Source organism: Emys orbicularis, chromosome 24 (genome assembly GCF_028017835.1).
Source record: "Emys orbicularis isolate rEmyOrb1 chromosome 24, rEmyOrb1.hap1, whole genome shotgun sequence".
Lineage (NCBI taxonomy): Eukaryota > Metazoa > Chordata > Testudines > Emydidae > Emys > Emys orbicularis.
The window spans coordinates 8,627,366-8,654,475 of record NC_088706.1 but is presented as its reverse complement, the minus strand read 5'-3'; the positions used below and the strand labels follow the sequence as shown (position 1 = coordinate 8,654,475).

General features: G+C 55.3%; 3 protein-coding genes across 3 annotated transcripts in view; all 3 read left to right on the top strand.

Moving 5' to 3' along the window:
* SH3GL1 (SH3 domain containing GRB2 like 1, endophilin A2) overlaps nt 1-27,110 on the top strand; it is a 208,481-nt gene that overhangs the window by 63,189 nt on the left and 118,182 nt on the right. The window lies entirely within an intron of this gene.
* LOC135893982 (perilipin-3-like) lies at nt 5,365-13,789 on the top strand. Its single transcript, XM_065421943.1, has 8 exons — nt 5,365-5,415; nt 6,813-6,880; nt 7,984-8,179; nt 8,781-8,863; nt 9,384-9,648; nt 11,935-12,134; nt 12,291-12,419; nt 12,511-13,789. Exons 2-8 carry the CDS (start codon nt 6,830-6,832, stop codon nt 12,868-12,870), a joined length of 1,284 nt encoding a protein of 427 aa, XP_065278015.1. The 5' UTR covers nt 5,365-5,415; nt 6,813-6,829; the 3' UTR covers nt 12,871-13,789.
* On the top strand, nt 21,767-25,059 carry LOC135894274 (perilipin-3-like). The gene is made up of 6 exons (XM_065422337.1): nt 21,767-21,932; nt 22,697-22,773; nt 23,375-23,654; nt 24,008-24,195; nt 24,369-24,572; nt 24,664-25,059. The coding sequence occupies exons 1-6, from the start codon at nt 21,767-21,769 to the stop codon at nt 25,057-25,059; spliced, it is 1,311 nt and encodes a 436-aa protein (XP_065278409.1).

Genomic DNA, 27,110 nt, shown 5'->3' with positions numbered 1-27,110 from the left:
TTAAAATGTTGTTGTTCTCTCTGGAATCATACTAACCTAGGGTTTTTCATCAGTAGATCTCAAAGCGCTTGACAAAGGCACTTAGCATCATTATCCCTGTTTTACAGATGGGGAAACGGAGGCACAGAGCAGGGAAGGGACTTGCCTAAGGTCACCTAAGCAGCAGAGTTAGGATGAGAACTCAAGTCCCAGTCTGGTGCTGTAGCCACCGGGCCATATGCTGCCTCTGGACCGCTTCATTGTTCATGGAAGCACCATGAAGCACTGATGATCGTGCTCAGAGTCCATCTGTGCTTTTGGGGATTTGTTTTTTTGCCATTTCCATGAGAGGTTTACAAAATAAAAGTTGAAAGCGCCTGTGAAAACCGAGCTCGGTAACTCAGCTGTCGCTGCACCGCAACATACAAAGTCCCATTACTCCTGCCTCAAGCGCTAACAGTGAATGACCTTCTACCACCCAGACAGCGACTGGTTAACCAACCCAAAGACAGCGAGTTACGGCCCTTCAGATCCGGCGGGGACGTGCTCGCTATCGAGCAGTGCATCTCAACAGTGGTAGCCTAATGCCGCACACACCTGGGAGAACGGAGAGGAGCATCCAAGGGCTGTCGGAGCCCTTTCTCCTCCCCAGAACTAGGATGGGCCTTAGCAACACAGCAATGGTAATAATAGACCAGTTGTATTTCTGCTCCAAACACAGTCCCCACCCCACTGGCGCTTGATGGCATAAATTAAATTAATGGAGATATCCCATCTCCTAGAACTGGAAGGGACCCTGAAAGGTCGAGTCCAGCCCCCTGCCTTCACTAGCAGGACCAAGTACTGATTTTGCCCCAGATCCCTAAGTGGCCCCCTCAAGGATTGAACTCACAACCCTGGGTTTAGCAGGCCAATGCTCAAACCACTGAGCTATCCCTCCACCCCCCAGTGATAGGATTGCTGCCCAAAGCAGCCATCCAGTGACTCGGGATTGAAAGCAGCCACGGAAAGGGGAAGATCCTTTCAGGCCCTAAAAGCAAGGGTCTTATCTTCTGAACTAGGTGTGGTTTTAGCCGTGGGGCGAGGGGATTGTTCAAAGAAAACAATAGAATCAACGCGTGCTGATTTGGGCTGAGTGTTCGGAGCTGCACGGACACCACTTTAGTACTGGGGAACTAACCAGTCTTTAGGTTGCACTGAATTTATCTCCACTCCAAGTTCGCTGGAGTTCCCAGCGCTGCAGTGCGGTCACTGCTCCTGGCAAGGATTGCATGCTCATTGGAGGGCTCTGGAGCTAGACGCCGGTTGGATTCCTCTTTAGAGTTACAGCCTAGTGAAGGTGCTGCAGCCTGCATCATTTTTACAAGCGGTGTCTCCACAACTGCGGTTCCCATTTCTATTGACTGCTGTCGTTTTCACTAGCTAGAATATCCAATTAGACCCAGATCGGCAGAGGTACTTCGGCACCTAGCTCCCATTGATTTCAATACCGCAGTACCTATGAAGCTCTGGACTTCGCTGTCCTAAACTGCTGTATAGTGTTGCTGCGAGCTGTTAAGCAGCTGCTGTGTTCCACCTCAGAGGTGGCTGCATTGCATTAGTGGTCGAGGTGATCCTGGAGTGATCCTTTGTAAAGCACCTTAGGGCGGAAGGTGCTGTAGACGTGCTACGTGTTTTACTTTCATTCTCCTAGTGGAAAATACTCCAAGTTCTGCTGATGCCGTAGCAGAGGAGGGAAGACTTCAAGAAAGAGGCTATCTGGCTTTCCTAGGCCTGTTGGACTGTGAACTAGGCCTGTGTGGCACTGAACTTTACCCAGCCCTTTATCTGCCCCATCACGTGGTGAATGCATTGGGGTGTGCAACTTTTTCTAAACTTTCTCCGTCTGTTCCATTACATCAGCCTCAGTCCCAGCTTGTGATACGAACGTAGGCTGAGGAAGTGCAGGGAATTTCATAGACGTGTAGGGCTGGAAGGGACCGCGAGAAGTCATCTGGTCCAGCCCCCTGCACTGAAGCAGGACCAAGTAAACCAAGACCAGCCCTGACAGGGGGTTTGTCCAACCTGTTCTTTAAAACCCCCACACCCTGCCTTGGAATCCTATTCCAGTGTAGGTAGAAAGTTTTTCCTAACATCTAACCCAAATCTCCCTTGCTGCAGATTAAGCCCATTACTTCCTGTCCTGAACATGAACATGGACAACAACTGATCTCCATCCTCTTTATAACAGCCCTTAACAAATGTGCAGACTGTTATCAGTCCCCCTTCAGTCTTCTTTTCTCAAGCCAGGTGCAGTGCCTGAGTGGTTAAAGCCCCTGGCTCCCCTCCTGCAGGTTGCGGATTTGAGTCTGGCTTGATCGCCCCACCTCTAGTTCACCCAGCTGCAAAATGGGTGCCTGATCCATTGGGTTAGGGCAGGTGGGCAAAGGCGGTTGGATGTGACCTCTCCTGTGTCCCACTGGCTGCAAGACTGGCATCAGCCCAATGAGCCATTGGCTCAGGGGAACTTTGATTTTCTGAGCCTAGTCCCGTGTGCTGCTTTGGAGAGAAGCTAAACGTAATGCACTCCCCAGGGGCAGGGAAGGAGAGCAACAGGCAGCTAAATCAGGAAGTGGAGCAGCAGGGCTTGCTGTGACTTGCCCTTTGGCACCTAATTTAGTATCTCCCTTCCCTGGGAGCTCAGCACACCCGTGTCCATAGGAGCCAGTCTAGTCCCCACCAGCAGGGAAGTGACTGATCAGATTCACATTAGCCGGTTTCCCACAAGAGAATGGGGATGCGCCTTCCTGACATCACAGCTCAGGACAACGGGGGTCAAGGCTCAATGCAGCTTTCCAAACCCAGACCTGATGCTGCCGCCTAACCGGTGGAGTGGCAATTATAACAACAAGCCCTTCCTCTGAGAGCACTTTTCATCCGCAGATCTCCAACCAGGGCGGGCAGTAGCATTAGTCCCATTTTACAGATGGGGAAATTGAGGCACCGAGCAGGGAGCTGACTTGCCCCAGGTCACCCAGCAGGCCCGTGGCCCAGCCAGGAAGGTCTCCTGAGTTCCAGCCCAGTGCCCTCTCCACTAGGCCATAAGAGAGATTATTTACAGGCAGAGTTGCTGGAAGGATGCCCGGCAGGGGTGGCTTTGTCTAAATAGCCATCTGGCAACAGAGAACTGGCTCGGCTCCGCTCACTCTTTAAACGGATTTCGAGTCACTCCGCGGCCAGACGCAGCCGGAGTCACTGGGATAGGCATTAACAGCAGCTCCGCCACACTGCATGCAACCTGCTGCTCTAAATGCCTGCAGCTGGGTCAGCCCAGCCTCAGGCCCACCCTCCCTGCAGTCTGGAGGGGTCCCCAGTGACCCCCTCAGCACAGAGCCCTGCCTGGCACACGGCAGCTGAGCCAGAGATCCTCCGAAGCTGCCAGGCTCTGGGGCCAAGCCAAACGGGGGCCTCGCTGGCGGACGTCGCATTGCGCTGCGGGACCGTCAGCAACGCCGGCACCCATCAGCCCCCCTGCTCTGAGCTCTCTGCTAACCAGCCTGCCTCTCCCCAGGGCCGTGGGCTCAAACGGTCCTGAACCAAAAAGCGCCGGCGGGGGGGCCCGTGACAGGGATCCATGCAGCCGAGCGAGCGCGGAACTGGGGCGCTTGCAGAGGTTGTGCTGTTGTATGAATGGAATCTACAGTAGGGATCAGCCCGCACCAAACAGCCCCCCCCCACTTCCCACGGCAGCTGTGGCCCATCCCAAATGACTGGGCGAGACCCTGGCGCAGGGGTCGCAGAGGGAGAGCTGGACCTGTGATTAACACCCCCCCGCCCCCCCCCCCGCAGCCTCCAGGCGCAGAGCAGACAGTTTGTCAGCCTCCGTGCACCAGAGTGAAGCTGGGGAAGACCCAGACCCACATAATACCAGCAGCCCCCCTCCCCCCAGAGACCCCTGGCAGCATCATTCCCTCCTACACCCCCCCCCCCAGGCTGTAGACACCTTCCTCTCCCCGACCGTCCCCTCCCCCCTCGGCCAGATTCTCTTCTTCCTCCCACCCACCCAACATCCTCCATCTCACCTCCCCAAGGCTGTCTCGGCCAGCTCCCCTCCCCCTGAATTTTGGTTCCCCCACAGCTCCCCTCCCCAAGGCGCAGACCCAGCAGACCTCCCCCCTGCCCCCCAGCTGCCCTCAGTACCAGGCTGGCAGAGGGGCAGGGGGGGTTGTGGCTCCAGGCTGCAGCCAGCCCAGCAGGAGACAAAACAGTCTCTGCCCATCACCCTGGGGCCCCTAGCCAGGACACGCCCTCTCCTAGTTAGCAACCTGGGGAGGTTTGGCTGGTTCTGACCCCCTAGGATCTCCCCTAGGTCAGGGATGCTGCTGGCCCAGAAACCAGCCAAGGAGTCAGAGGTGCCCCATTCGATAAGCTCCATGTGGGTCTGCAGCACCCACCACTGCTGCCAGACGGAGAGGAGAGCAAAGCCCCATCCCAACCCCCTGGTGCCGCCCTGCCCAAGCCTCGAAGCAGGGGTACTGGACAGGCCACTCCCCCTCCAGCACTACCAGGGTCCCCTTGGGCAGCGTTCCTCAACCTTTTCCATACCAGGAACCGGCTTGCTGCCTTTCTAAACCGGGTCAAGGCGATCTCAGGGACCAGCGCTGGCCCACAGACCGGTCACTGAGAAACACTGGCCTAGGGAGCCATCAAAGCGCTAGGCTCTAGTGGTTAGAACAGGGAACCCAAAGATTCAGGACTTCTCCCTTGTTTTCCACCCTCTGCCACTGACTTACCCTCTGACCTCGAGGCAAGTCACACCCCCTCTCTGCCTCAGTTTCCCCCCCCCATGTAATATAATCATGGCAACTCTGGCCTATCTCCCAGGAGGGTTAATTTGTATTTGTAAAGCACTGTGAGATGAAAGACTCTAGACACACTGATTATTACTATAGAGACAAGGTGGGACCCACAAGGCTACCAGGGCGCATACAATTGTTTCTAGAGCTATTTAGCAGCACCAGGAGGCCTGCGGGGTGGGGAACAGGCCTCTGTATTGTCTACTCCTTCTATGACAGCACCAGAACTCCCATAAATCCTAGATAGCCATCAACCTCTAAAACAGACCAGCCGCAGAAGCTGTAATGACACGCTCACTTTCTACACCAAAGACCAAGGTCTGATCCTTCTTCTTTCCTCCCCCCAGCAACCAAGGAGGGCGGGACTTAAGTCTCCAAACCTGGGCTTGAGTGGACTCACATGTGACCGAGGAGGATCCATTTCCAATGCAACTTGCTAATGATCCCCACCCACATGCCAGGTCAGCCCTCCTCAATCAGGGTGGGTGGGTCTGGTTGCCTCCCTGAGCTACCCCTCCTGTGCTGGGCGGGTCTCAGCGCTGGTATATAAAGGCTGGGCAGGGATCAGGCAGCATCTAGTCTGGAGTTGTAGAAGAGACAGGTAAGGGCTTGCAATGTTCTTAGCCTTTCTATGGGGGTGGTTTTCCAAGTTATAATTAAATGTAATTTGAGTGTGTCAACCTCTAAGCTTGTTTGCTCCCTGATAAGAGTTTGGCAAATGGCCTCTGACTGCTTTAGCTCTTTTTTCTTATCATTCCAGGCAAACTGCTTGGCAAGTCAATAATGCTAAGGGACTGACTTGCTGTCTGGGAGCTCCCAGATTAGCCTGGAACTAGCTGGGTTGTGCAGCTGATGGCCTAGCACAGAGGAGACTTATTCTAAGCGTTGGTTCTTCTCTTCCCCCTTCTCCCCCCCCCCTTTTCCTTATAGGGTAAAGGTTGAGTCTCACAACTAACTAACTAAAATGCTAAGTCTCAGCTGTAGGCTTAGATAAACCCCTTCACCCCTGTAACAGGCATATCCTGCCAGGAGGGTTCAAATCAAACTACTCCAAATGGCAGAGAAACTGCTGCCCCATGGTCATGTGAACTCCCAACATACTCAATAGTTAGTGGGGGGTTTGTGTTAGGGCTCTGGGGTTTCAGCTTTGAGAAGTTCAGCTTTTAGCCCTCCCAAGTCCTGGCTAGAGGAGGAAAAACTTGAATATGAATCCCAAAGGAGTCTCTTTGCCTGCTGTTTGGAGCCAATTGTCTCGTGATGGCTGAGTCTGACTCATGGCTTGTTTGAGTGCTTGGAGGCTGGTAATGCTACTACAATGACTGTCCTAGTGGCTTCCTTCCCCCAGTGGATGCATTCAGCTCCTTCAGGGATCTGTCTCCAGCTCTGCTCTGGAGATGGGAGTGGGGCAGGCTCTTCTAATCAGAGCAAGGCTGCCTTAACCAGCTGTTGTGAGCACTGTTCCAACCCCAATCAAATGGCTGTGAGGTGTGGTGGGGCTGGCTCCCCCCCTCCCCTTATGGGGAACTGTGGGTTATGGTGTGAGCTGAGCATTCCTCTAATGCTCCACCACTGACTACCCCTGGTGCTGCTCTGAGCAGTAACCCTGACTCCAGTTAGTGGCTGGCAACTGAAAACGAAAATGGTGACACAATCCTAGCAAAGCAGGAGGTGTCGAAACAGCAATGAGCTGTCTGGGGCGAAGGCCGCTGTTACTTATAGCAGCAGGGGCCTTGGCAGCAGCTCATTTTTGCAATCCAGACTGGAAGGTCTGGGGCGGGTAAGTGACATCATGCCCGCCCTGCCTGCTGCCTCCAGGCCCAGGAGATCTGCAGTGATGTTACTCAATGCATTGTGCTGCTGAACCTCCCAGGGGCCAACACAATGGCATGAGCTCTCACTGCTGACCTCTGAGCCCTCTTTATGGCCCTAGAATTTACTCAAGCCTAATCTTCCTCGCTGGCAGATTAACAAGTGAGTTTCTATATCCCTTCTAATCAGTTTCACCAGATTCCACGATGGCTTCTAATGACCCCAGTGCTGCTTCCCCAAAGGATGAGGAGCAGGAGGTAGGTACATGCGTGGGCTGTAGGGTCTCTTTGTGGTGGGCTACTGGCCTCTGCTAGGAAACTGGTGCTGGGCCCCTTCGCCTAGAAGTCACAGTGGTGACCACAACAAGCAGGCTAAGGAGGGATAGCTCAGTGGCTTGAGCATTGGCCTGCTAAACCCAGGGTTGTGAGCTCAATCCATTTACAGGTCTGGGGACTAGCCCTGCTTTGACCAGGGGGTTGGACTAGATGACCTCCTGAGGTCCCTGCCAACCCTGATATTCTATGTTCTCTGAACAGTATTGCACTGGTATAACTTTGGGTGTAAACATAAACCACTGTAGCTAAACTAGCATGAAGCTGTATGTGACTACTCCCTTGGTCTAAGTGCCTTCATCTAATAGAAATTATTCTTTATTGGCTTAATGTAAATCAAAGTAACCCTCTCTCTGAATGTGCCCACACAACAGTTTGCATTGGCTTAACTATAGAGTGACTTCAGTTTTATTGGTGCCACTTTCTCCTGTTGATCTCAGGCTTGTCTGCTTCCCACTCAGGCAGCACTCCCCACTCCTGGGTTTCTGGAGCTGGGAGGGGTACGATGCAGCCAGATCTACACTAGACATTTACTTTGCTATAACTGTCGCTCAAGGGGGTGGGGAAAAATCCACAGCCCTGAGCCATGCAGTTCTACACACCCCCATGTGTGGATAGCACTGTCTAGCTTCTCCTGTTGACCTGGCTACTGCCTCTGCTGGAGGTGGACAGCAGAAGCTGTTGTCACCATATTGGTGTCTTTACTGCAGTGAGCAACTGTGCCACTGCAGTAATTAAGTGTAGATCTGCTCTAGTGAAGACTTTTTTCTTCCCTTTCTGGGCTAGTTCTTTACTAGGCCTGGTATCACAAATGGCGGATGCTGGATCTGCCTAATCATGCATTAGAGGGGGGGAGCACTTGGCAAGCTGGAAGTGGTGAGAGTAAATGACCCTCTGAGAATGGCTCCCTCTAGGCCAGATCAGCTGACAGACCTCAGCTACCAATGGCAGGGTCCATTCCCCTGCTTGGAAGGGGAGACTGCCTGGTAGCCCTCACCCTGTCTACCTTGCTGCCTTCTCTCCCCTAGAACATAGCAAACCGGGTGGCCAACCTGCCCTTGGTCAGCTCTGCCTACGACATGGTCTCCACGGCCTACACCTCCACCAAAGAGAGCTACCCATATGTCAAATCCGTCTGTGACGTGGCAGAGAAAGGCATGAAGACCATGGCCGCGGCTGCAGTTAGTGGTGCCCAGCCAATCCTGTCCAAACTCGAGCCGCAGAGTGAGTAACTGGGGAGGGGATGCATGGGGAGGGGGGTGGCATGGCCCAAGTGAAGGGCACCATGCTCTGCCCTCCTTCCCAGGGTGCCAAGCAAAGAGCCTCATGCCCTGCCAGAGAGAGGAGTCAGGCTGGTCACATCAGAAGCCATTGGCTGGCTAAGGAACCTCTCCTGCTTTCCTAGAGGAACATAACCCACTCCCCAGGCCACTGAAAGCTCCACCTGGAGGGTTTATGGAGGTGGAAGTGGCCACAGAACCCTTGGGTGAAAGCGTGTCAGCTTTGGGGGAGCATAGCATGGAGCAACCTTGTACTGCCTAAGCTCGGAGCTGTGCAGACGGGTAGGATTCCTGCATCTGCTAGTTCTCCACAGCAACGGCCTCCAAGTATAATAATGGCGCTGGTCCAGTTCTCAACCCATTCCAAGCTGTTGCAAATCGGCTCACCCTTGTGCCTACTGAGCAAAGTCTTTCCTCTGACTTCTGCTGCCCCTTCAGAGTCCTCGTGCACCAGGTTCTCTAGCTTCATAAACTCAAGCTGTCCCAGAACTTGCCGTAACGGCAGGGGCTCGTCACGTGAGACACTAAACTGGTTTTCTTAACAGTTTCCACAGCAAACGAGTACGCATGCAGGGGGCTGGACAAGCTGGAGGAGAAGCTGCCAATCCTTCAACAGCCAACAGACAAGGTAACAACCTCTCTGCTTCGAAGCCTTTGTAAAGGCAAGGGGAGCAGTGACTTCGGCTCAAGCAGGAGAGTTTAGCCATGAGCACTAAAACCTAACAAAGAGCAGAGCTACATGGGGCAGGAAAAAGTGGCTTGATCTGTTGACTAGTGCCTGCTGCCCCAACTCAGGGTGGGGCAGAAGTGATCCATTTGCTCATGGGGATGATCATGGCTGGTCTGAACTACTGCCCCTGCTGTTACACGATGCAGAGATCCTGACCCCCTAGTGCAAACCTTATGGCAGTCATGCTGTGCTGATGGAACACGGGCCACTTGCTCTGATGTAGCGCTGCACAATGCAAATGTGTCTAATCTAGATGGGCCCTTAAGGAAGATTTTTTTTTTTAAACTTGGGATGGGGGTAGAGAAACCTAGGGTCTTCCCCTTGCACAGTGGGGAGGGAAGCAAACCTCACATCACCGCCCCGCTCTGCAATATTCTAACACTGGCTTGAAGTTTTATCTGATCTGACCTCTATCTAGATAATCTCCAATACCAAAGACCTGGTGACTGCCACAGTGACTGGTGCCAAAGATGCCATGAGCAACACCATGACCGGGATGGTGGACATGACCAAAGGGGCTGTCCAGGGGAGTGTGGAGCTGACCAGATCAGCAGTGACCAGTGGTGTGAACACTGTCATGGGCTCAGCAGTGGGCCAGATGGTGGTGAGCGGCATGGGTGCTGTGCTGGGCAAGTCAGAAGAGCTGGTGGATCACTACCTTCCTATGACCGATGAGGAACTAGGTAAGAAAGCAGCAGCCGCTCTTATCCTGCGCACTATGGAAGGAGGTAGCATGGGGAGGAGGTGAGAAGAGACAAGCTGGGTCTGTCTGGCTAATGCCAGCTGCAGTTGGGTTCATGGCTTCAGTTGAAGCCAGCCATCCAGCCTACAAGGTTGGGCTTAACTTCCTGATAAGGCGCCTTGAGGTCCCCACAGTTAAGCCCTAGGAGAAACTACTGGAGTCTCCATAATAGCATCAACAACCACTGTACCTGGGGCACCCTGCTAGCTTCCCTGGAAGATGCTGTTTGCTGTGAGGTGGGAAGCATAGCTCGGGGGGAACTCCTCCCTCAATACCTGTAAGCCTCAGGGGAGACCTGTTCTGTACAGGGTGCTCTGAGCATGGAGAACCACTAGAAGGAGAGCAGCTTGTGGCCAAGAAACATCGAAGCAGGTGGCTAAACCAATCTCTGCCTCGGAGGCTTGTAGATCCTAATAGAATGGGGGGCGGGGGGGAAGGGGAGATGAGTGAATTACTGGATCTCTTGGCATCCCCTGTTACCTGGTGACCACCTGAACAATGCATGGTTCCAATCTCTCCTATGTAGAGGTGTCACTCAAATGGGGAACCTTGCCCCAGCTCTAAGGGCTAGACCACTGGAGTAGGATTGGGCTGGTCGGTCTATTCCTGACTCTGCCCCTGGCCTCCCAGGTGCCCTTCAGCAAACCCCTTCATGGCAGAGCCTCTCCCCAGTCTGTGAAACAAGGATACTTGCTGCCTGTAGTCCAAGTGCACTGTCTTCCTGTGACGGTCCCAGGGTACAATCTGGCCTGTTGAGAACAGTGGTGTCCCCTGAATTCTAGCCTGTGGTGCCTTTTAGCCTTCCAAACGGCCACTCCTGGTCTGCTCACGCTGCCTTCAGCATGTAAATTCACCCCAGCTCCCCACAGGAGTGCGCTCGCAGCCCCTCGTGAACGACAAACAGGGCAACACCTGCACGTTCTTAGCCCAGCCTTGCTCCCCAGACAGGCACACCTTTGTGCGGCTCCAGATCTTCCTGGACTGTGCGAGCTCATTGGTCGTGCCAACACTGGGAAACGTTGCACCATCCTTGTTCCCCCACCCATTCAAATCCAGACACCATAAGCTTCTGGGTATAAACGGCCAAGGGAGGCTCAGCCTCCCCTGCCACCAGACCTCCAGTTGCAGGGGGTTTGGGGGGGAAGCTTTGCTTTATTATGCCCCAGGCAAGTTCCAGGGTGGCTGAGGCACTGGTATTTGCTATTTGGGTTCATCAGGAAACTCCCTGGAGTGCAGGGAGATTACGGATGAACCCAGGAAGCTGAGTAGCAAATACCACTGCCTCAGCCACCCCAGAACCCACATGCAGCCTAATGAAAAGCTGCCTTTTCCCCCATGGTGGCTGCATGGCTGTGGCTGGCCTGGGGCTCCTCCAGCGCTAGGAGCCCCCTTCAGCTGGCCATGGGGGAGGGGCAGGGGCTCCAACTGCAGGGGATGGGGCAGAGCTAGGGGGGCTGGCCTCCCCTAAGGGGGGGCTCTACCCACTGTCCATGGTCAAGATGAAATCTATTGTATTGTGTCAAGTGACCAGGCACAAGTCAGAATTGGTTACAAGAGAAATAAAAACATTTTTTGGGGGGGGGAACCTCCAGCTAACACCTTCCAGCCTGGGCCCCCTCCCCTTAGTTCCATGTCCCCAGCAAGTCCCTGCAGGTCATGAGCAGAGATGGGAGGTGAAGCACTGCTCCAGAGGTGACTGTCTATTAGACCTTTCTCCCCCTGAGGACTTGCACCCCACGGGATGCAAAGTCTCCTGGGTATGTGAGGCTCAAACAGTGACCAGATATCCATTTCTCATGCACTCCTTCTCCCCTGTTGGAGGAAGCAGGGTGTGTGTGTGGGGGGGGTTTATTTTAAATCCCTTGCTGGTGTCCGCCTCTGAGAAACTGGTGCATGGGCACTGCCTGGAGTTACAACTGTTCAGGGACAATCCTACAGTAGAAACTACACAGCTCAACAGGCTGCTGCTATTCCGCCGATTGAGGTTTTCAAATGAGCCCTCAGGAGGGCTTCAGACCTATATCGACTGTATAAAAGTGACCATGGGGTACGGGGTGTCCCACCCATAGAGACTAAGTGGTACAGCAGCTTAGTACACTTTACCCTAAGAAGGTTACCAAGCTAGAGGCATTATTGCCTCCTCTAGAGAGGAGGTGCAGGCATATCCCGTACCTCCCTGGCCATCTCCTCCGCCTGGCACCACTAACCCTCCGCTCTCTGCTTCCAGCTAAACTGGCCACCTCTGTGGCAGGCTTTGACATGGCGTCCGTGGAGCAGCAGAAGCAGCAGCAGAGTTACTTCGTGCGCCTGGGGTCCCTGTCCACCAAGCTCCGCCACCGAGCCTACCAGCACTCCCTGGGCAAGCTGAGGCATGCCCGGCAGAGCACCCAGGAGGCTCTCTCCCAGCTCCACCAAACCATAGAACTGGTAGGAACACAGCTGTGGGCCATGCGCATGTACCCCTGTACTCCTCTGAAGCGCCTCCGGTCACTCCCATGCAATGGCTTGTGCCAAGCCAGGTTAAGTGGCCAACATGGCAAGGTCCCTTCCTGGTGCTGATCCCAGATGTCTCTTCCCTTCCAGATGGAGCATGCCAAGCAGGGCGTTGATCAGAAGCTTCGTGATGGCCAGGAGAAGCTGCACCAGATGTGGTTGGAGTGGAGCCAGAGGCAGCCAAGTCAGAGTAAGGAGATGGGCTCTGTGCAGCCAGAGGTAGGTCACGAGAGGGTGACTCCAGTCTCCTTGGTGTGGGGGAAGCCTGGTGTCCAGACTGACTTCTGACTTGACCCCTGTTTGTTTGCAGCAGGTAGAGGAGCAGGCACTGGCCATGTCCCGCAGCCTCACCCAGCAACTGCAGACCACCTGCCTGACTCTGGTGTCCAGCCTGCAAGGCCTCCCTGCTGACCTCCAGGACAAGGTGCAACTGGTTCGTCACCACGTCGAAGAACTACGTACTTCGTTCTCCACTGCCGGCTCCTTCCATGACTTGACTGGCAGCGTCTTGGCCCAGAGCCGTGAACGAGTGACCAAGGCCCGCAAGCTGGTGGATGAGCTGATGGATCATGTGGTGCATAATGTCCCCCTTTCTTGGCTAGTGGGACCCTTTGCCCCATCAGGCAAGCAGCAGGAGGAAATGGAGATGGAGTTGTGTCCTGCAGATTGAGGACTCAAAGGGGCTCTCCTAAGCATAGAGCTTCATGGGGGTTTGGGTAACTCATGCCACTTGTCACTTCCTGTCACATATCTAGCCTGGCTCCATATCTAGATAGCAGCACTTGGTGTTTGGATACAAGTGCCTCAGTCCTGGCATCCATCTTGCCTTGCTTAGGTTTGTTCTATCCCACTAAACACTTGGGGAGGAGAAACTTATCCTGCAGCTCACAGGTGTGGCTGTCTCCCAAACCTGCCTGTGGACTGGGTCAGAGGCTTACCAGCAAAACTGATTCCCAAAATGGGATCTAAGGCCCAGCTTTCAAGCTGGGGGGCCTAGTTTGCCATCTCTAGGCAACAGCCTGAGTCTTCAGAGCATTTGATTGCCCAGCACCTCAGAAGCCTAGACCACTTCTATTTAGCAACCAGATTCAACCCTGACCTTGTCTTCTAGACTTCATTCAGGTGGTAGCAGTAGGCAGTCTAGCACATGTTGCATTCTCAATCTGTCTTAGTGGCCTGCAAATTCTCCAGCAGCACAGGAAAGAGCTAAATAAGATGGCTGCTCCCAGGCCAAGGATTTCTGAACCAACTGGTCATTTCCTATGAAATGTTATTAACGGCAGATCCCAAGCAAATGTGGCTTAGTCCAGTTAAAGGTTCTACAAGCTGCTCCAGCCTTAAGCAACTGCTTTCTCTCCAAGTGCCACCACAACAAACCACTGACCCAAGTCAAGCTGACTAGTTTGGGTTCTCTCCACTCAACGAAAGTTTCCTTGGTTAAGAGATCAGTGCTCTTAAGAGGGTGCCCAGGACTGCTGCTCTTTCTGAGCTAGAATGGCTCACATAGGATTCCCTTCCTGCCTAATACTAAGGGCCCTGACTCCTGTAGCGGGTAAGAACATGTTGCTCACAATAAAAGCTGTACTTGCATTGAAACAAAGGCCTCTGCTTGTTTTGTTCTGAGTGAGATGCTCAGGCATGAAGGTCAATGATGATTCTCCCTCCTGGGCATGTCCAGCATTCTTGGCGAAGCTGTCCTGTGTTGCTGGTGCACCTGAGGGCCTTCCTCTGCAGGGTGTGGATTCTCTCCTCCTACCAACAATCCCCTCCCCAGCTTCTTGAGACTAGGAGTTTACCCTCATTAGCTCCAGCCATTGGCTTCCTCAAGATCAGTGGTTCTGAGATGAATTAGGTCCTGGGGAGTTGCTGCCACTGCTCCTCATAGGCCCTCTAACTAGCCCCTCCTAGCTTTAGCCATGGAGGCAACACCCTGAGGCCAGCCTTGAAATGGCTGTAATCTGCAGTCAGCACTAGTTTCCCCCTGTCATACATGTTCCTCATGCCCCAGAGATCTCTGATTGGGGTAATGCTGTTTAACTTTACACTACCTTCCCCTTCCAGTAGCAGGCCTTGCAGCGAACTCTGGGAGGGCATTTGGGCCACATCTAGTGACCTGAAATTCAATCTTCTGTCCTTCCTACTGCACTTTCATGACTTGTTCCATCTCGGGAGCAGTCTAGCTGGGGTACAGATGGTAGTGTAAATCCTAGGCCTTGCTTAGTCCCTCAAGTGGTCTGTGTGCCACTGCAGTCCCATATCTTTATTGAACTTGAGGCACTTACATCTCTCAGGTTTAACAGAACCACCCGTTTGACTAGTTGGGCACATGACTGCTTTGGGACAAGACCTCCAGAGAAGGAGGACATGCCCCCAGAAAAAGCCAGAGGGCATACAGCTGCAAAGGGGTGGCTGCTGATGTAGCAAAGACTGCCGTGGCATTAGGGGGCATAGGACCAGACTGCTGGCCAGCTGTAGCTTGCTGAGGTCTGTCACTTGGCATTGTTGGCAACCAACAGTCTAGCCAAGGATAGATTCAATGGGCATTACAAGTAACAATTAGTGTAAGCTCTAGAGCTTGGAGGATTAAAATAAGACTCCTGATAGCCCCCACACATGGCTCATCTTCCTCTCACTAGCCTGACTACACAGCCTCTGGGGCAAAAACAGCCTGCACCTAAAATGTATCAGGCAGGTGTGGCCAAACTAAGGTTACACTGGCAACCAAGTTCTCTCTACAGTTGAAACTTAATGTATGGGGTCTGTGATGGCTTACGGCAGTGCCTCACTTCAGGTTGCATTTAAGAGTTCAAGCTCTTGTCCTCTCTATTGGAGGCTATCTCTACCCCTAAATTTTCCATACAATGGGAGTATAGCCTGAAAAAAAAATTTTTTTTGAAGGTTTTCAAAGTCAGTTTGAGGTAGTTAATCAAAGACACAGGGAGTCTCAATCTCCCAGACCCCCTTATTAGCCTTAAGAACTACCTGGACAACATCAAAGGTGCCCGCAGGGAGTTTGATCTCCATTATGTCATTTTGGTTGAGTTCGGTTTTCTCCCTTTTTGTTCAGTACTAGAGCATTCCAGCCCGCTTAGCTGAGCGTGACCATGGCTTACGCTATCTAGGCTCTTCTACAAAGCAGTGGTTGGTTGGAGAGCAGAAGTCCTGTCTGACATAGTCTAGTTAGCCTGAGCCTCTGAACAACTCCACCCATAAAGCTCAGGATTTTCACTGCACCAGCTGTTGCTGTGTTGAAGAGCAGAATATGGCTACACCAGTTTCAGAATGACCAAGATTACCCCTGTAGTAATAGGTGCTGGTCTGTGGCACTGGCTTATCAAAGAGCAGGCGTCCTGAAGGTTCTCAGGGATGCCCACCACCCTCTTGGACAAAGTCGCTCGTGCGTGGATGCTTAAAGGATTTAGCTGCTTCTGAGCAGTCTTAGCGGAGTGAAAGCGCGGTCTACCGGCACCGCCTCTTTAGTATTTGTACTGCAGTAATCCTTGGAGTCCTGGTCCACAACTGAGGGGCCTGCTCCTCTAGATGCTATCCAAACAAAAGCTGTTCAGCTGGGCATCTGGCTGTCTTCACAAAGAGCCACCTCCTGCAAGAAAGCAGCCCTGGCTGGGTTGAAGATACTGTCTTAAGAACTGGAAAAGGAATACCCCAAATCACTAGGGTGGGTGAGTGAAGATCACTGCACACAGCATCGCTACTGCGAAAGCAAGGAAGAGAGGTGTTAAGGCAGCTAATGGAACATACCTTTGTGTTCCTCCAGCTGCTCTTCAACACCTCACAACCTTATTGCTGTACCTGGGAAGTGGGAGGGGGGTGGGGTGTAGCTGAGGCCTGGCTTAACAGAGGGAGGGAGATCTCATTTTTTGGAAGCTAGAATTAGGGTTGTAAATCAATCATCAGGTTGAAACCAGAACGTTTGTGCTAAATAAGAGAAGCAAATGGGTCAGCAGGCTAAGATGACACAATGTCTGAGCCCGCTAAGCTAAGAGGGAGAGCACGCAGTGACCTATTTACTGTGAATGAGATTAAAATAAAAAGGAAGTTAGGAATGTGGCGAGGAGCTAAAGAGGAAGTCAAACCACGGTCAGCGTGTGGACAGCCTGTGCTGGGCAGGGATTGTTTCCTCCAACGTAACCAAGCCAAACCTGTGTGACGCAATGTATCGTAAATGCAGTGAGCTGTACAGAAAGGGAGAAGGTTTTGATGCAACTCGGGAGTGGTGATGGACTCTGCAGCCATGTTGGAGTCTGATCAACAGCTGTAGGCCAAAGATACCTGAGTTCTTGGGAAGCCAAGTGGGAAGAGATCGCAGAGGGAATCCCAACATGGGTGGGGAGCAGCCTTTCACTCAGCGTCTCCTGGTGGAGCTGTCTCACTTCGCACAAATGAGAGTTCAGAGCGCAAGGCTGACTCTTCTAGTGGGGCATATGGGATAGCAAGGTTCAAGGCCCTGCTCTGCCCAGTCTGGAGCAAGGACTGGAAGCTGGGTCTCCTCGCCCCCAGCTGAGAGCTCCAGCCACTGGGCGACTGTTGTTCTGGGGGCAGAGGGGGGGAGCAGTTCTTGTATCTATTTATTGTCAGAAAAATGTCAGTGGTGATGTGCACTGGAATGAAAGTGAATTTCAACTCCGCTCCCCCATGTTTTCAGGCAATGGAACGGTTGTTTGCGTCATTCTAGCTTCCTGGAGGAGACGGATGCGCCGTGTGCTTAGTAGCAAGAGGTGCATCAACACTCGGTCTGCCCAAAGCAGGAGCGTGCTGACCTCTGCGTTCTGGGGAGGGGAGCAAAGGCACTACCTGTGACTTCCTCCCCTTCCCTGAAAGGGCCAGGAGAGGCTGTCGCAGTGACACAATGTCATTGTGATGAGTCATGACATGTCACAATGACTCAACAGCATGATGCAAGCAGCTGCCTTGGAGCTGGGTGGATTCCTACCAGGGTCCGGCTACCTGCTGGACAGCGGCCCCCACTGGGCGCGGGGCTGGAACAGGCCTTTCCAGCCCCTGGCCAGATGAGCAGAGACCATGGCTGAGGGTGAGTAGAAATGATTTTTCGAAGGCAAAGTTGACACTCGGTCAAGCTGATTACAAAGAGTCTGGCATGAACTGGTCTCCTGGGTGACTTCTGCTGCCGAATCTCCATTGACTTCCCCCCTTCTCGCCGCTCTAGGGAGCGAGTTAATGTCCTTGGCACTAAAACTTCCTTCCCCGAACGATTTGCCTTCTCAGCTCCAGCTGGTCTCCCCCACCTGCTGTCCTAAGGAGACGCTGAGCAGACGCAGCCTCTTCTCACTCTTTCATGCACGTGTTCAATAGAATTTTCTGCCATAAATTAACAACATTCGCCAATGAGCAGTAGGAGTGAGCAAGAGCGGACAGCCAGGAAGCTGTGTTTTCCCTGGGCTGCTTGACCACGGGGAGGAGCAGTGGGCAAGACCCAGGCAAAGGCCCGGCTAGGAGCCCTCTGCAGCACCAACTTCTCTAGCACCTTCCATCTGACAGAGTTCAAAGCCCCAAGGGGCCACCTGCTCATCTCAGCTGACCTCCTGTAGATCACAGGCCATCAACCCCGCCCAGTGCCCTAAACCCTACAGCCACAAAGCATTACAGCCCTAGACTAGGATGTGCCACAGGCAGAGAACAGGCGAGACCAAGGTGCCCTTATTCTGGCACATAACCCACATGCTGCAGAGGAAGGTGAAAACCCTCCAAGGCACCTGCCAATCTGACCAGGGGAAAAACTTCCTGACCCCTCAGACGGCCATCAGTTAGACCTGCACCTGAGCAAGCACCAGCCAGCCAAGCACCTGAGAGGGAGAATGCTCTGTGCCACCTCAGAGCTCTGGCCCACCCCATCCAGTGTCCCATCTCCAGCCACGGCCATCCCTGATGCTTCAGAGGAAGGAGAATACATTGTGTACGAGTGTGTGTGTGGGGAATCCCTTCCTGAGCCCTGCTGGTGGTCAGCTGAAACCCTGAAGCATGAGCAATGGCCTCACAGAGCCCTCTTCCCTTTTGAAGTAGAAGCCCCATTGTGAAGAAACTGAGGCACAGGGAGGTGGCGTGACTGGCCCACGGTTACACAGCGAGTTAGCAGCAAGTCTGGGCACAGGGTACAGCCCGTTCTCAGTCTCACGCTTTAACCACCACAGAAACATAGGGACCTGGAGAGCTCATCAAATCCAGCCCCCTGCGCTGAGGCAGGACCAAGTCAACCTAGACTCAGCTCCTGTCGCTCCCCCATCCAGCCCATATGCCAGCCCTCAGCAGTCAGCACAGAGTCTCACTCCGATCTCGGCGCTGCCCACCCCGTGGGGCCGGGCGGTGGTTAGGTGCCAGTCGAGCAGGGACTGCTTTGTACAGAGTAGCGAACGGGGAGTTGCTCTGAGAGTTAAGACACTGGATCAAGCTCCATTGCCAGCCTGTCTGGAGAGCTCTTGATTTCTGCCATACTCCGAGCAGCACCAAACAGGATGGGGCAGCAGCCTCGGCTACCTCTGTGTTTTGCTATGGACGGTTTACGGATGAGAGCTGATCTATTTGCACTGGAAGATGGCTGAGTAACCCTGCTTGAACCAGTCAGATGCTGATTGGGTCCTGCTTGCTACCCAAACACACATGGAAGTGGATGTACGTGCAGACCCGTGAGATTCTCCCCTGCCCCATTCTCCCTAAAGCCCCCCACATGCCCCAAGGCCTGACCCATGGCTCAGTCACCTTTCCTCGAATGGTGCTGAAACTTCCCTTGTCCCGTTGACACCCGCAGCCGAACTATCGTCCGCTGAGGTTTTCCCAGGTTTTCTCTGGAGGGCAGGGAAGTGAGGGATTTAGGCTCAGACAATTCTCTAGCCAACACGGTTCCTTGACGCCGTTGTAAACATTGCCCAGTACACGCAGCGCGGGGAGGACGACACTTATTTAGGTTTGGTTGATATTAGGCCGACTTGGCTACATTGGTGTGAAAAACCCACAGCCCTGACCGGCCCGGCTGCGCCGAGCTGCCCGCCAGTGCAGACGTAGCTTTGCTGATGAAAGAACGCATCCATCCCCATAGCTAACGTCAGGCGGGGAGGTGGCGTTCCTACGCTTATGGAAAAACCCCTGCCGGGGCAGAGGCCGTGTTTACATGCCGGTGTTACGCCAGTATAGCAATGCGGCCGGAGTCTTCATCGTGTAGACACGGCCTTAACCTAGCCTTTCCCCCCACAGTTCTCATTGCACACCACCTGTTCATCCCTAGTGGAGACTGTTACGCACAAAAGGAAGGTTGGTCTCGTGGTTAAGTGTGACTCAAGAGACCTGGGTTCTATTCCTGCCTCCGCCACAGACGGTGCCCAACCTTGGGCAAGTCGTTAATTCTCTGCCTGCCTCAGTTTGCTCATCTGTAAAGTGGGGATGATGATACTCCTGCTTTCTCCCCCTCCTTCACCTGTCTGGTCTCTTTAGACCGTAAACCCTCTGGGGGCAGGGACTGTCTCTCACTGTGGATGTACAGCCCCTAGCGCAACAAGACGCTGTTCTGCTTTCTAGCTAGTCTGGGCAACTTTTTCCCCTGACCTACCTTATCTTCCCCATTCCATCCCATCAGCAAGTCCGGATGTCACGTTGCCAGCCGGTGAAAATGGACTGAAGGCAGCTTCCTCCGACACTGGACTGCAAATGGCTTCATCAGACAACAGGGAACAGCAGGTAGGTCTATCCTGGGCAGCCTGCCTGTGCCACATTGAGCCTGTGAATGGAGATCAGTGGGGGGAGGGGGAAATATAGGGGTGAGATCCCTTGTACCTAAAGAAACACTCTGCGCCCACAGTTCTAGTGCTAGCTGTCTGCCCCAGGGCAGCGGCTGGGACCTGGGGCCTGAGAGACAAGGCCCCGGGCTTTTTGTCTTGGAAAGCAGATTACACCAACGCATGGCCCACCCAGGGGCGGCAGGTTTGTATAATTTTTGCTGATGCCCAGAACAGTTCCGGGTTCAAGTCCTGCCCCCCCCCACACACACACACCTGCCTAATGCTCTGGGGGGGAGTTTGGGTGCAGGAGGGGGTTTGGGTGCAGGCTCTGGGCTGGGGCAGGGGTGAAGGAGTGGGGGCGGGCTCTGGGAGGGAGTTTGTGTGAAGGAGGGAGTTTGGATGTGGGCTCTGGGCTGGGGCAGGGGGTCGGGGGGAGAAGTCGGGCGGGGGACGGGCTCTGGGAGGGAGTTTGGGTGCGGGCTCTGGGCTGGGGCAGGGGTGGAGGAGTGGGGGTGGGGGGTGGGCTCTGGGAGGGAGTTTGGGTGTGGGGTGTGGGCTCTGGGCTGGGGCAGGAGGTTGGGGTCGAGGAGTGGGGGCGGGGGGCGGGTTCTGGGAGGGAGTTTGGGTATGGGGTGTGGGCTCTGGGCTGGGGCAGGGGTGGAGGAGTGGGGGCAGGAGGCGGGCTTGGGAGGGAGTTTGTGTGCGGGCTCTAGGCTAGGGCAGGGGGTGGGCGGGAGAAGTGGGGGTGGGCCCTGGGAGGGAGTTTGAGTGTGGGGTGTGGGCTCTGGGCTGGGGCAGGGGGTTGGGGTGGAGGAATGGGGGCGGGGGCAGGCTCTGGAAGGGAGTTTGGGTATGGGGTGTGGGCTCAGGGTTGGGGATGGGGTGGAGGAGTGGGGGCGGGCTCTGGGAGGGAGTTTGTGTGAAGGAGGGAGTTTGGATGTGGGCTCTGGGCTGGGGCAGGGGGTCGGGGGGAGAAGTCGGGCGGGGGATGGGCTCTGGGAAGGAGTTTGGGTATGGGCTCTGGGCTGGGGCAGGGGGTTGGAGTGTGGGAGAGGGTGAGGGGGGCAGCGCTTACCTTGGGTGGCTCCCGAAAGCGACCTGCACACCCCTCTGGCAGCGGCTCCTAGGCGGAGGGGCCAGAGGGTCTCTTCGCGCCACTGCCCACAGGCACTGCCCCCGCAGCTCCCATTGGCCGCAGTCCCCGGCCAATGGGAGCTGTGGAGTCAGCGCTCGGGGCGCGGGCAGCACGTGGAGACTCCCCCGGACCGTAGGGCCATTCCAGCCGCTTCCGGGAGTGGCGTGGAGCAAGGCCGGGCAGGAAGCTGTCTTAGCCCTGCTGCGCTGCTGGCGGTGACGGCTGGGGCCCGCCGGGCCCTTTTAAATCACCCGGGGCAGCAGGCGGGGCTGGGAGATGCTCTGGGGCAGGTGCGCGGGGGTGGCAGGCGGAGCCGGGGGAGAGGCGCATTGGTGGAGCCGGGCCCACGGGCCCTGAATATTCCTGGAGCATGGACACCACAGGCCCATATAACCTGCCGCCCCTGGGCCCACCGTGGGGATGGGCAGCTGCCCAAGGCACCCCGCCCGTGTACAGAAGGGAGAGCCCATTCACACCCCTAGACACAGTGCAGCGGGAAGGGCCTTTCGCTCTCTCCCTGCAGTGCCCTGGCTCAGAAAGTCAGGACTCCCAGCAGTGCCGCAGGGGCAGAAAGCCCAGAGCCGTTCCCCCGGGGTTGGAATGGGAGCTGGTGCAACCCAATCCTTTTTCCTTAACCCCCGTGGCTATTTTCCTGGGTTTAGTTTGCAGTGAACAGGGTGGTCAGCATGCCCTTGGTCGCCTCCGTTTACGAGCTGGCCCCTGCTGACTCCATGCCAGACAGCTGCCCCACCACCGAACCCACCTGCAAGCTGGCCGAGAAAGAAGCGGAGCTCGGGGCCGCTGCAGCCGTCTCTCCTGCCCAGCTGGCCGCAGCTGACTGGGGACCTCAGAGTGAGTCGTGGGTCGGCGGCCGGAGCTTGGGGAGTGGGAGGGGAACCCGAGGGTGAAGCTGGCGATTACAGCCGCTGGGAGACGCCGGATTGGTTTTGATCCTTTCCCTCAAGCGTTCGGGAGCTCCCAGGAATCGGGGCCGTTGCTGGTCTTCATATAGAAGGCCAGTCTCTGGCTAGTCCGGCCGTGCAGCTGTTCTTAGCACGCTGGCTCGAGGACAGCCAGCGTGGGGATGTCTCCCCGAGCTGGACCGGGTCTGATGGGGGCGCTCTCCGTCCGCCTGTCACACTCTGTCATGGATAGGGGCTCAGCGCCAGTCCCTGGGGAACAGCTGTTTGGGGAGAGGAAATTCCACAGCTTGCAGGATAGTCACATTCCCTTTGGGAGCTTCCTAGGAGCGCCCGTGTGATGCAGCCGAGAGATCACAGGCTGGGGAGCTGGAGGCAGGGCTGGAACTCAGCCTGTCTTGCCCCAGGAAGTCAAGCAGCAGTTCACGTCGCCTCTCTGGGCCTCAGAGAAGGGGAAATGGAAAGGGGACAGTGACACTGGCCCATCTGCAGGGGACACACGCTGAGCCGGGGGGGGGGGGGGGTGAAAAGCTCAGGGCAAGTGCTCCATGTGGATTGATGGTCATTTAAAACACAGAAGGTGCCGCATGCTCCATCTTCGCAGACACAGCCGCCCCGCAGCCTAGGCCCGATCCCTCTGCGTCTGCCCAGTGCTCCACAACGGCTCATTAACCACCCCGCTGTCTGTCCCAACAGCTGGGCCAGCCAAGGAGACCAGGAGCAAGGGGCTGGCTAAAGGGAAGCTGCCAGCCCCTCCGCAGCCACCCAAGCAGGTAACCATCTCTGCCTCCGCAGCCTTCTTGGGAAGGGAATCTCCCACTGAGAGACGAACCCAGCCCAGGCGCGGGGAACCATGCGGGCGTCCCGCCATGGGAACGGCCAATCGCTGATTGCCACGGCAATGCGAGAACACTGACTGCTGTGAAGAGCGGCTCACTAGCTGCCTGTCTGGTACTTACGTGGCCTCCTTTTCCCACACTCTTTATCCAACCCCCGCCCCGAGGCAGGGCTGTTACCCCATTGTACAGATGGGGAACGGAGGCACGGGCAGGCTAAGTGACTTGCCCAAGGTCAAGCAGGGAGTCAGTGGCAGAGCAGGGAATTCAACCCACACGTGCCCTAACCATTGGACCATCCTTCCTCGTAGGCCCAGGATCTGCTTGGAAGGAAGCTTACACTGGTCAGTCGGGGGATCTCAGACATGGAGGCAGCAGCGAGAGCCCCCCTTGCCTAGGCAGGAGGGTTGTTAGTGTCCTGGTGTGAAGGCCTCCCCAGGATTAGCTGGGGGAACTTGCCCTTCTGACCCACTGCCCTCTCCCTCCTCTGAGTCACCGCCAGGTCTCTCTCCCTGACCCCAGCTACTCCTGCTTCCAGGTGGTGACAGACACAACAGAGCCGGTCTCTTACAAAGAGACAGAGGCCACGCCGGCGCAAGCAAAGGGCGCGGGAACCAGCAGTGACCCCAAGGCGGCCCGGGCCAACAATCCGAGCCATCCCCACTTCGGGGGTAGCACCCGAACAGCCATGACCAACAGCCTACGCAGCCTCATGAGCTCTAGAGTGGGTCAGCTCTTCCTCCGCAGCGTGGACAGAGCGCTGGACAAGTCGGAAGAGCTGATGAATCGGTATCTGCCCCTGACGGAGAAGGAGCTAGGTGAGAAGCTGCCCGAAGCACCGCTCTTCTCGGGAGTGCTATAAAAGGGCTGAGTCCCCCAGATCTTAGCACACACACCCCAACGTCCCCCTCACCTGCACTAGGTGTCACCCCTTGTACTTATCACTCCTGCAGCAGGTGGTCTCTGGACCTGCTTCCCCAAGGAACTCACTAAACAAGTTTCCTATTTACCTCCTGGGAAGTTGTATAGGCCCAGATCCTCCAAGGTACAGTATTTGGGCTCCAAACTTCCATTGAGATCCATGGCACTGAGGGACAGAAATACCTGTGAGGCTCCAGACCATAGTTCCTGCCTCCTCCTTAATGTGGTGTCCACCTCTCTCTCTCTCCAGCTGCACTCACAATGGAGGGGCTGGACGCCTCCGCAGCAGAACACCACAAGAAGGGCTGCTTTGTGCGGCTGGGGTCCCTGTCCACCAGTCTGCGGAACCGGGCCTTCATGCTGATCCTGAATAAGCTGAGACAGACCAGGCAGAATACCCACGAGAACCTCTCTCAGCTCCACCAGACTATCGACCTGGTAAGAACACCCCCGGCCCTCTCCTCGGCCTGCAAACTGTGCCGCCTGGGAGCCGCGTGGCCTCGGACTCCGCCAGATCGCTGTTATCGCCCCTCCCCGTCCAGCCTCCCTCTCTGCTCTTGGTCAGCTCACGGTGCCCAGCCTGACTCCACGGTGCTTTCTCCACCCTGCAGATTGAACACATCCAGCAAGAGAAGAGGCTTCCCAGCAGCAAGGAGAAACTGCACGGGATGTGGGAACAGTGGAGCCAGAAGCAGGAAGTGGGCCTCCAGACCAAGCCAGGGGGCAGCAAGGACAGCGTCTCCCCAGCCAGCAGCAGCACGGATCACAACTCCCAAGCCAGCCGCAGCAAGGACAGCGGCTCCAGGCAGCTACAGGTATCTTGACTAGAAGCAGGGTCTAAGCCAGCGACCGCGGCGTCCAGGCAAACCTCACGTCACTAACTCTTCCTTTGCTGTCTCACGGCAGGTGGAGTCCAAGACCTTGGAGATGTCCCGTAGCCTGACGCAGCAGCTGCAAGCTACGTACCTGAACCTCTTATCCAATGTCAGAGGCCTTCCCGCACATCTCCAGGAAAAGATGCAGCAAGTGCATCAGAACATGGCGGAGCTACACGGGTACTTCTCCTCCGCCAACTCCTTCCAGGACTTGTCCGGCAACGTCCTAAGCCAGAGCCGGGAGAAGGTGGCCAACGCTTGGGAGGCCTTGGATGAAGTGATGGATTTTTTGTTGCAGAACCCTCCTGTAACGTGGCTTGTGGAATCCTTGGTTTCCCTTGAAGGGGAGCTGCTGGAGACAGAGGAGAAGCCGGATATATTGAAAGTCCTGAAACACTACGAGCCACAGGACTGCAAAGATGACTAGCTAGTCAGCTTCCACCGTCAGACCAACCAAACCCTTTGAGCAGACAGAGACCTAACCCTAAACCTCTACTAGGAGCTTTGGTTTTACTCTAGCCCTCATGGGATGCACCCTAAATGTGACAACCCCCACCCCCAAGTTAAATAGCAATATCCAATAAACGGATGGCTTTGTCTTCCACACATCCCAGATCTCTTCCAAGCCAAGACAGCTGGTGCTAGTTAGCTGGCTTCCTGTTCGTTGCAATTAACGGAACACCTAATTCTCTCTTCAGTGCCCTTACCTTACATGTTTGTCCTTGGCACAGTTCTATTCCTAAACGGTAACGCTCCTGGAATGAGTTATGGTAGGTTATTTCACCGAAGAAGGTGGAAGGGTAAGTAGTTGGCTCTCAGGTAGAGGAGAAGCTCTGCCTTTTAAGAGCTAGCACCCTAGTCTTACCATTAAACTTGACTTCAAATGTGGATGTGCTGCGATCTCAGCCACCGCTGGCCTGGAACCCAGGAACTCCCCACCACCGGTTTGGGACAGGAAGTGACGAATATCATAACTAAGCAAGATCACGGAGAGCATTTATTTTTAGAAGGTTCTGGAATTTGGCCAGGACAGCAAGATTAACCACCTCTTTTCTCTGTGTCCGTGGGCCATGAGCTCTCAGAGCGACATTGCCCTCGCTAAAAGACAGCCCCACCCGCGTACATTTTGACGTCAACCTGGGGCATTGACACGGTCATGACTTCCAGAGAAGAGCGTCACCCACTGAATTAGCAGCAGCCGCACTTCCTCCAGCCCAGGGGTGTCCAGGGGAGGGGGCCCATTCACATTCCCTTCTAGCTCGCTCCTGCTTAGCTCTGAGAGCTCCGCCAGTGGGTGGTTGATTTCCCACAACGTCAAGGAGATACATCAGGCTAAGGATGGACCAAAGCTCGGACGGTCTAATCACCCTGAAATACACACATAAAAACGAGGGGTCTCGGATTCCCCTCACCTGTCTCCTTGGGGCTGGGGAGCTTCCCCAACCAGCTAGACAGGGCAGGCAGCAGCCCCCACTCTCATTTTCCCTGTGCCCACCACAGTCTCCTGCCCAAAGTCCCTCCCCCTTTGCTCTGTCTGTTATCCCCCATGTTCCCTCCCCCACACCCTCTTAGTCTGCTTCGTGCCCCCAATTTCCTCTAATTGCTGTTTCCTGCCTAGCTCCACACCCGTGGCCTCCCTGCTGCCTGCAGGGCCAGTCTCTGTATCCACCTTTTCTCTGCCAGAGCCTCGCACCGCAATGAAGGCGCCACCTTGCCTGAGGGCGGCCTGACTTCCCCCCTTGACACTACGGGAAGACGGTAGCCACCGTTACCGGGGGTCAGCCTCACTTTTGCCTACCAAGGTTAAGGGGCTATAGAGGCTGTCATGCTGGCTTCAGACCTATTGACATGAAGGCGCGATGGCGGCCATTTTGGCTAAGGGCAAAATTTCAGCAGGAGGCCGAAACCAAGGAGAACCCTTTAAAAGCCACCCAAACATCAGGAGGGCTGGCAACATTTCTACCCTCCCCCCCCATTCCAACTGAGTTCCCAGCCCCCAGCCAATTTCATTTCAGCTACCCACCTCCAACAGATGCCCTTCATCTTACACCCCGCTCCCCACATCACAGCCCTTCGGACAAATCCCCCACCTCCCTCACACCCCACACTGTCCCTAGCACATAGATAGCCCCCCATCACCAAAGTAACTGAGCACCTCACAATCCCCCCCCAAACCCGTCGGGCAGGGCAGTGCTGTTACCCCCACGGTGGAGATGGGGAACCGGAGCGGCGAGAGGCTAAGCCAGTCTCAGCAGGAGCCTGGGGCAGATCAGGGACTTGGACCCCTGGTCTCTCAGGACTGAGGCCAGCTTTCCTCCATAGAGAGGGGGGGACGCCTTTGCAGCTGTTTGTAGGGAGGGGAAGGCCGAGGGAGCGTCTCCCAGGGAGGAGCGGTGTGGATCAATGGAGTCTCACCAGCCCCAGGAAATGTAGTGGAGGATCACTAAGGTGATCACTAGGCCTGAGGGCTGCTCTAAC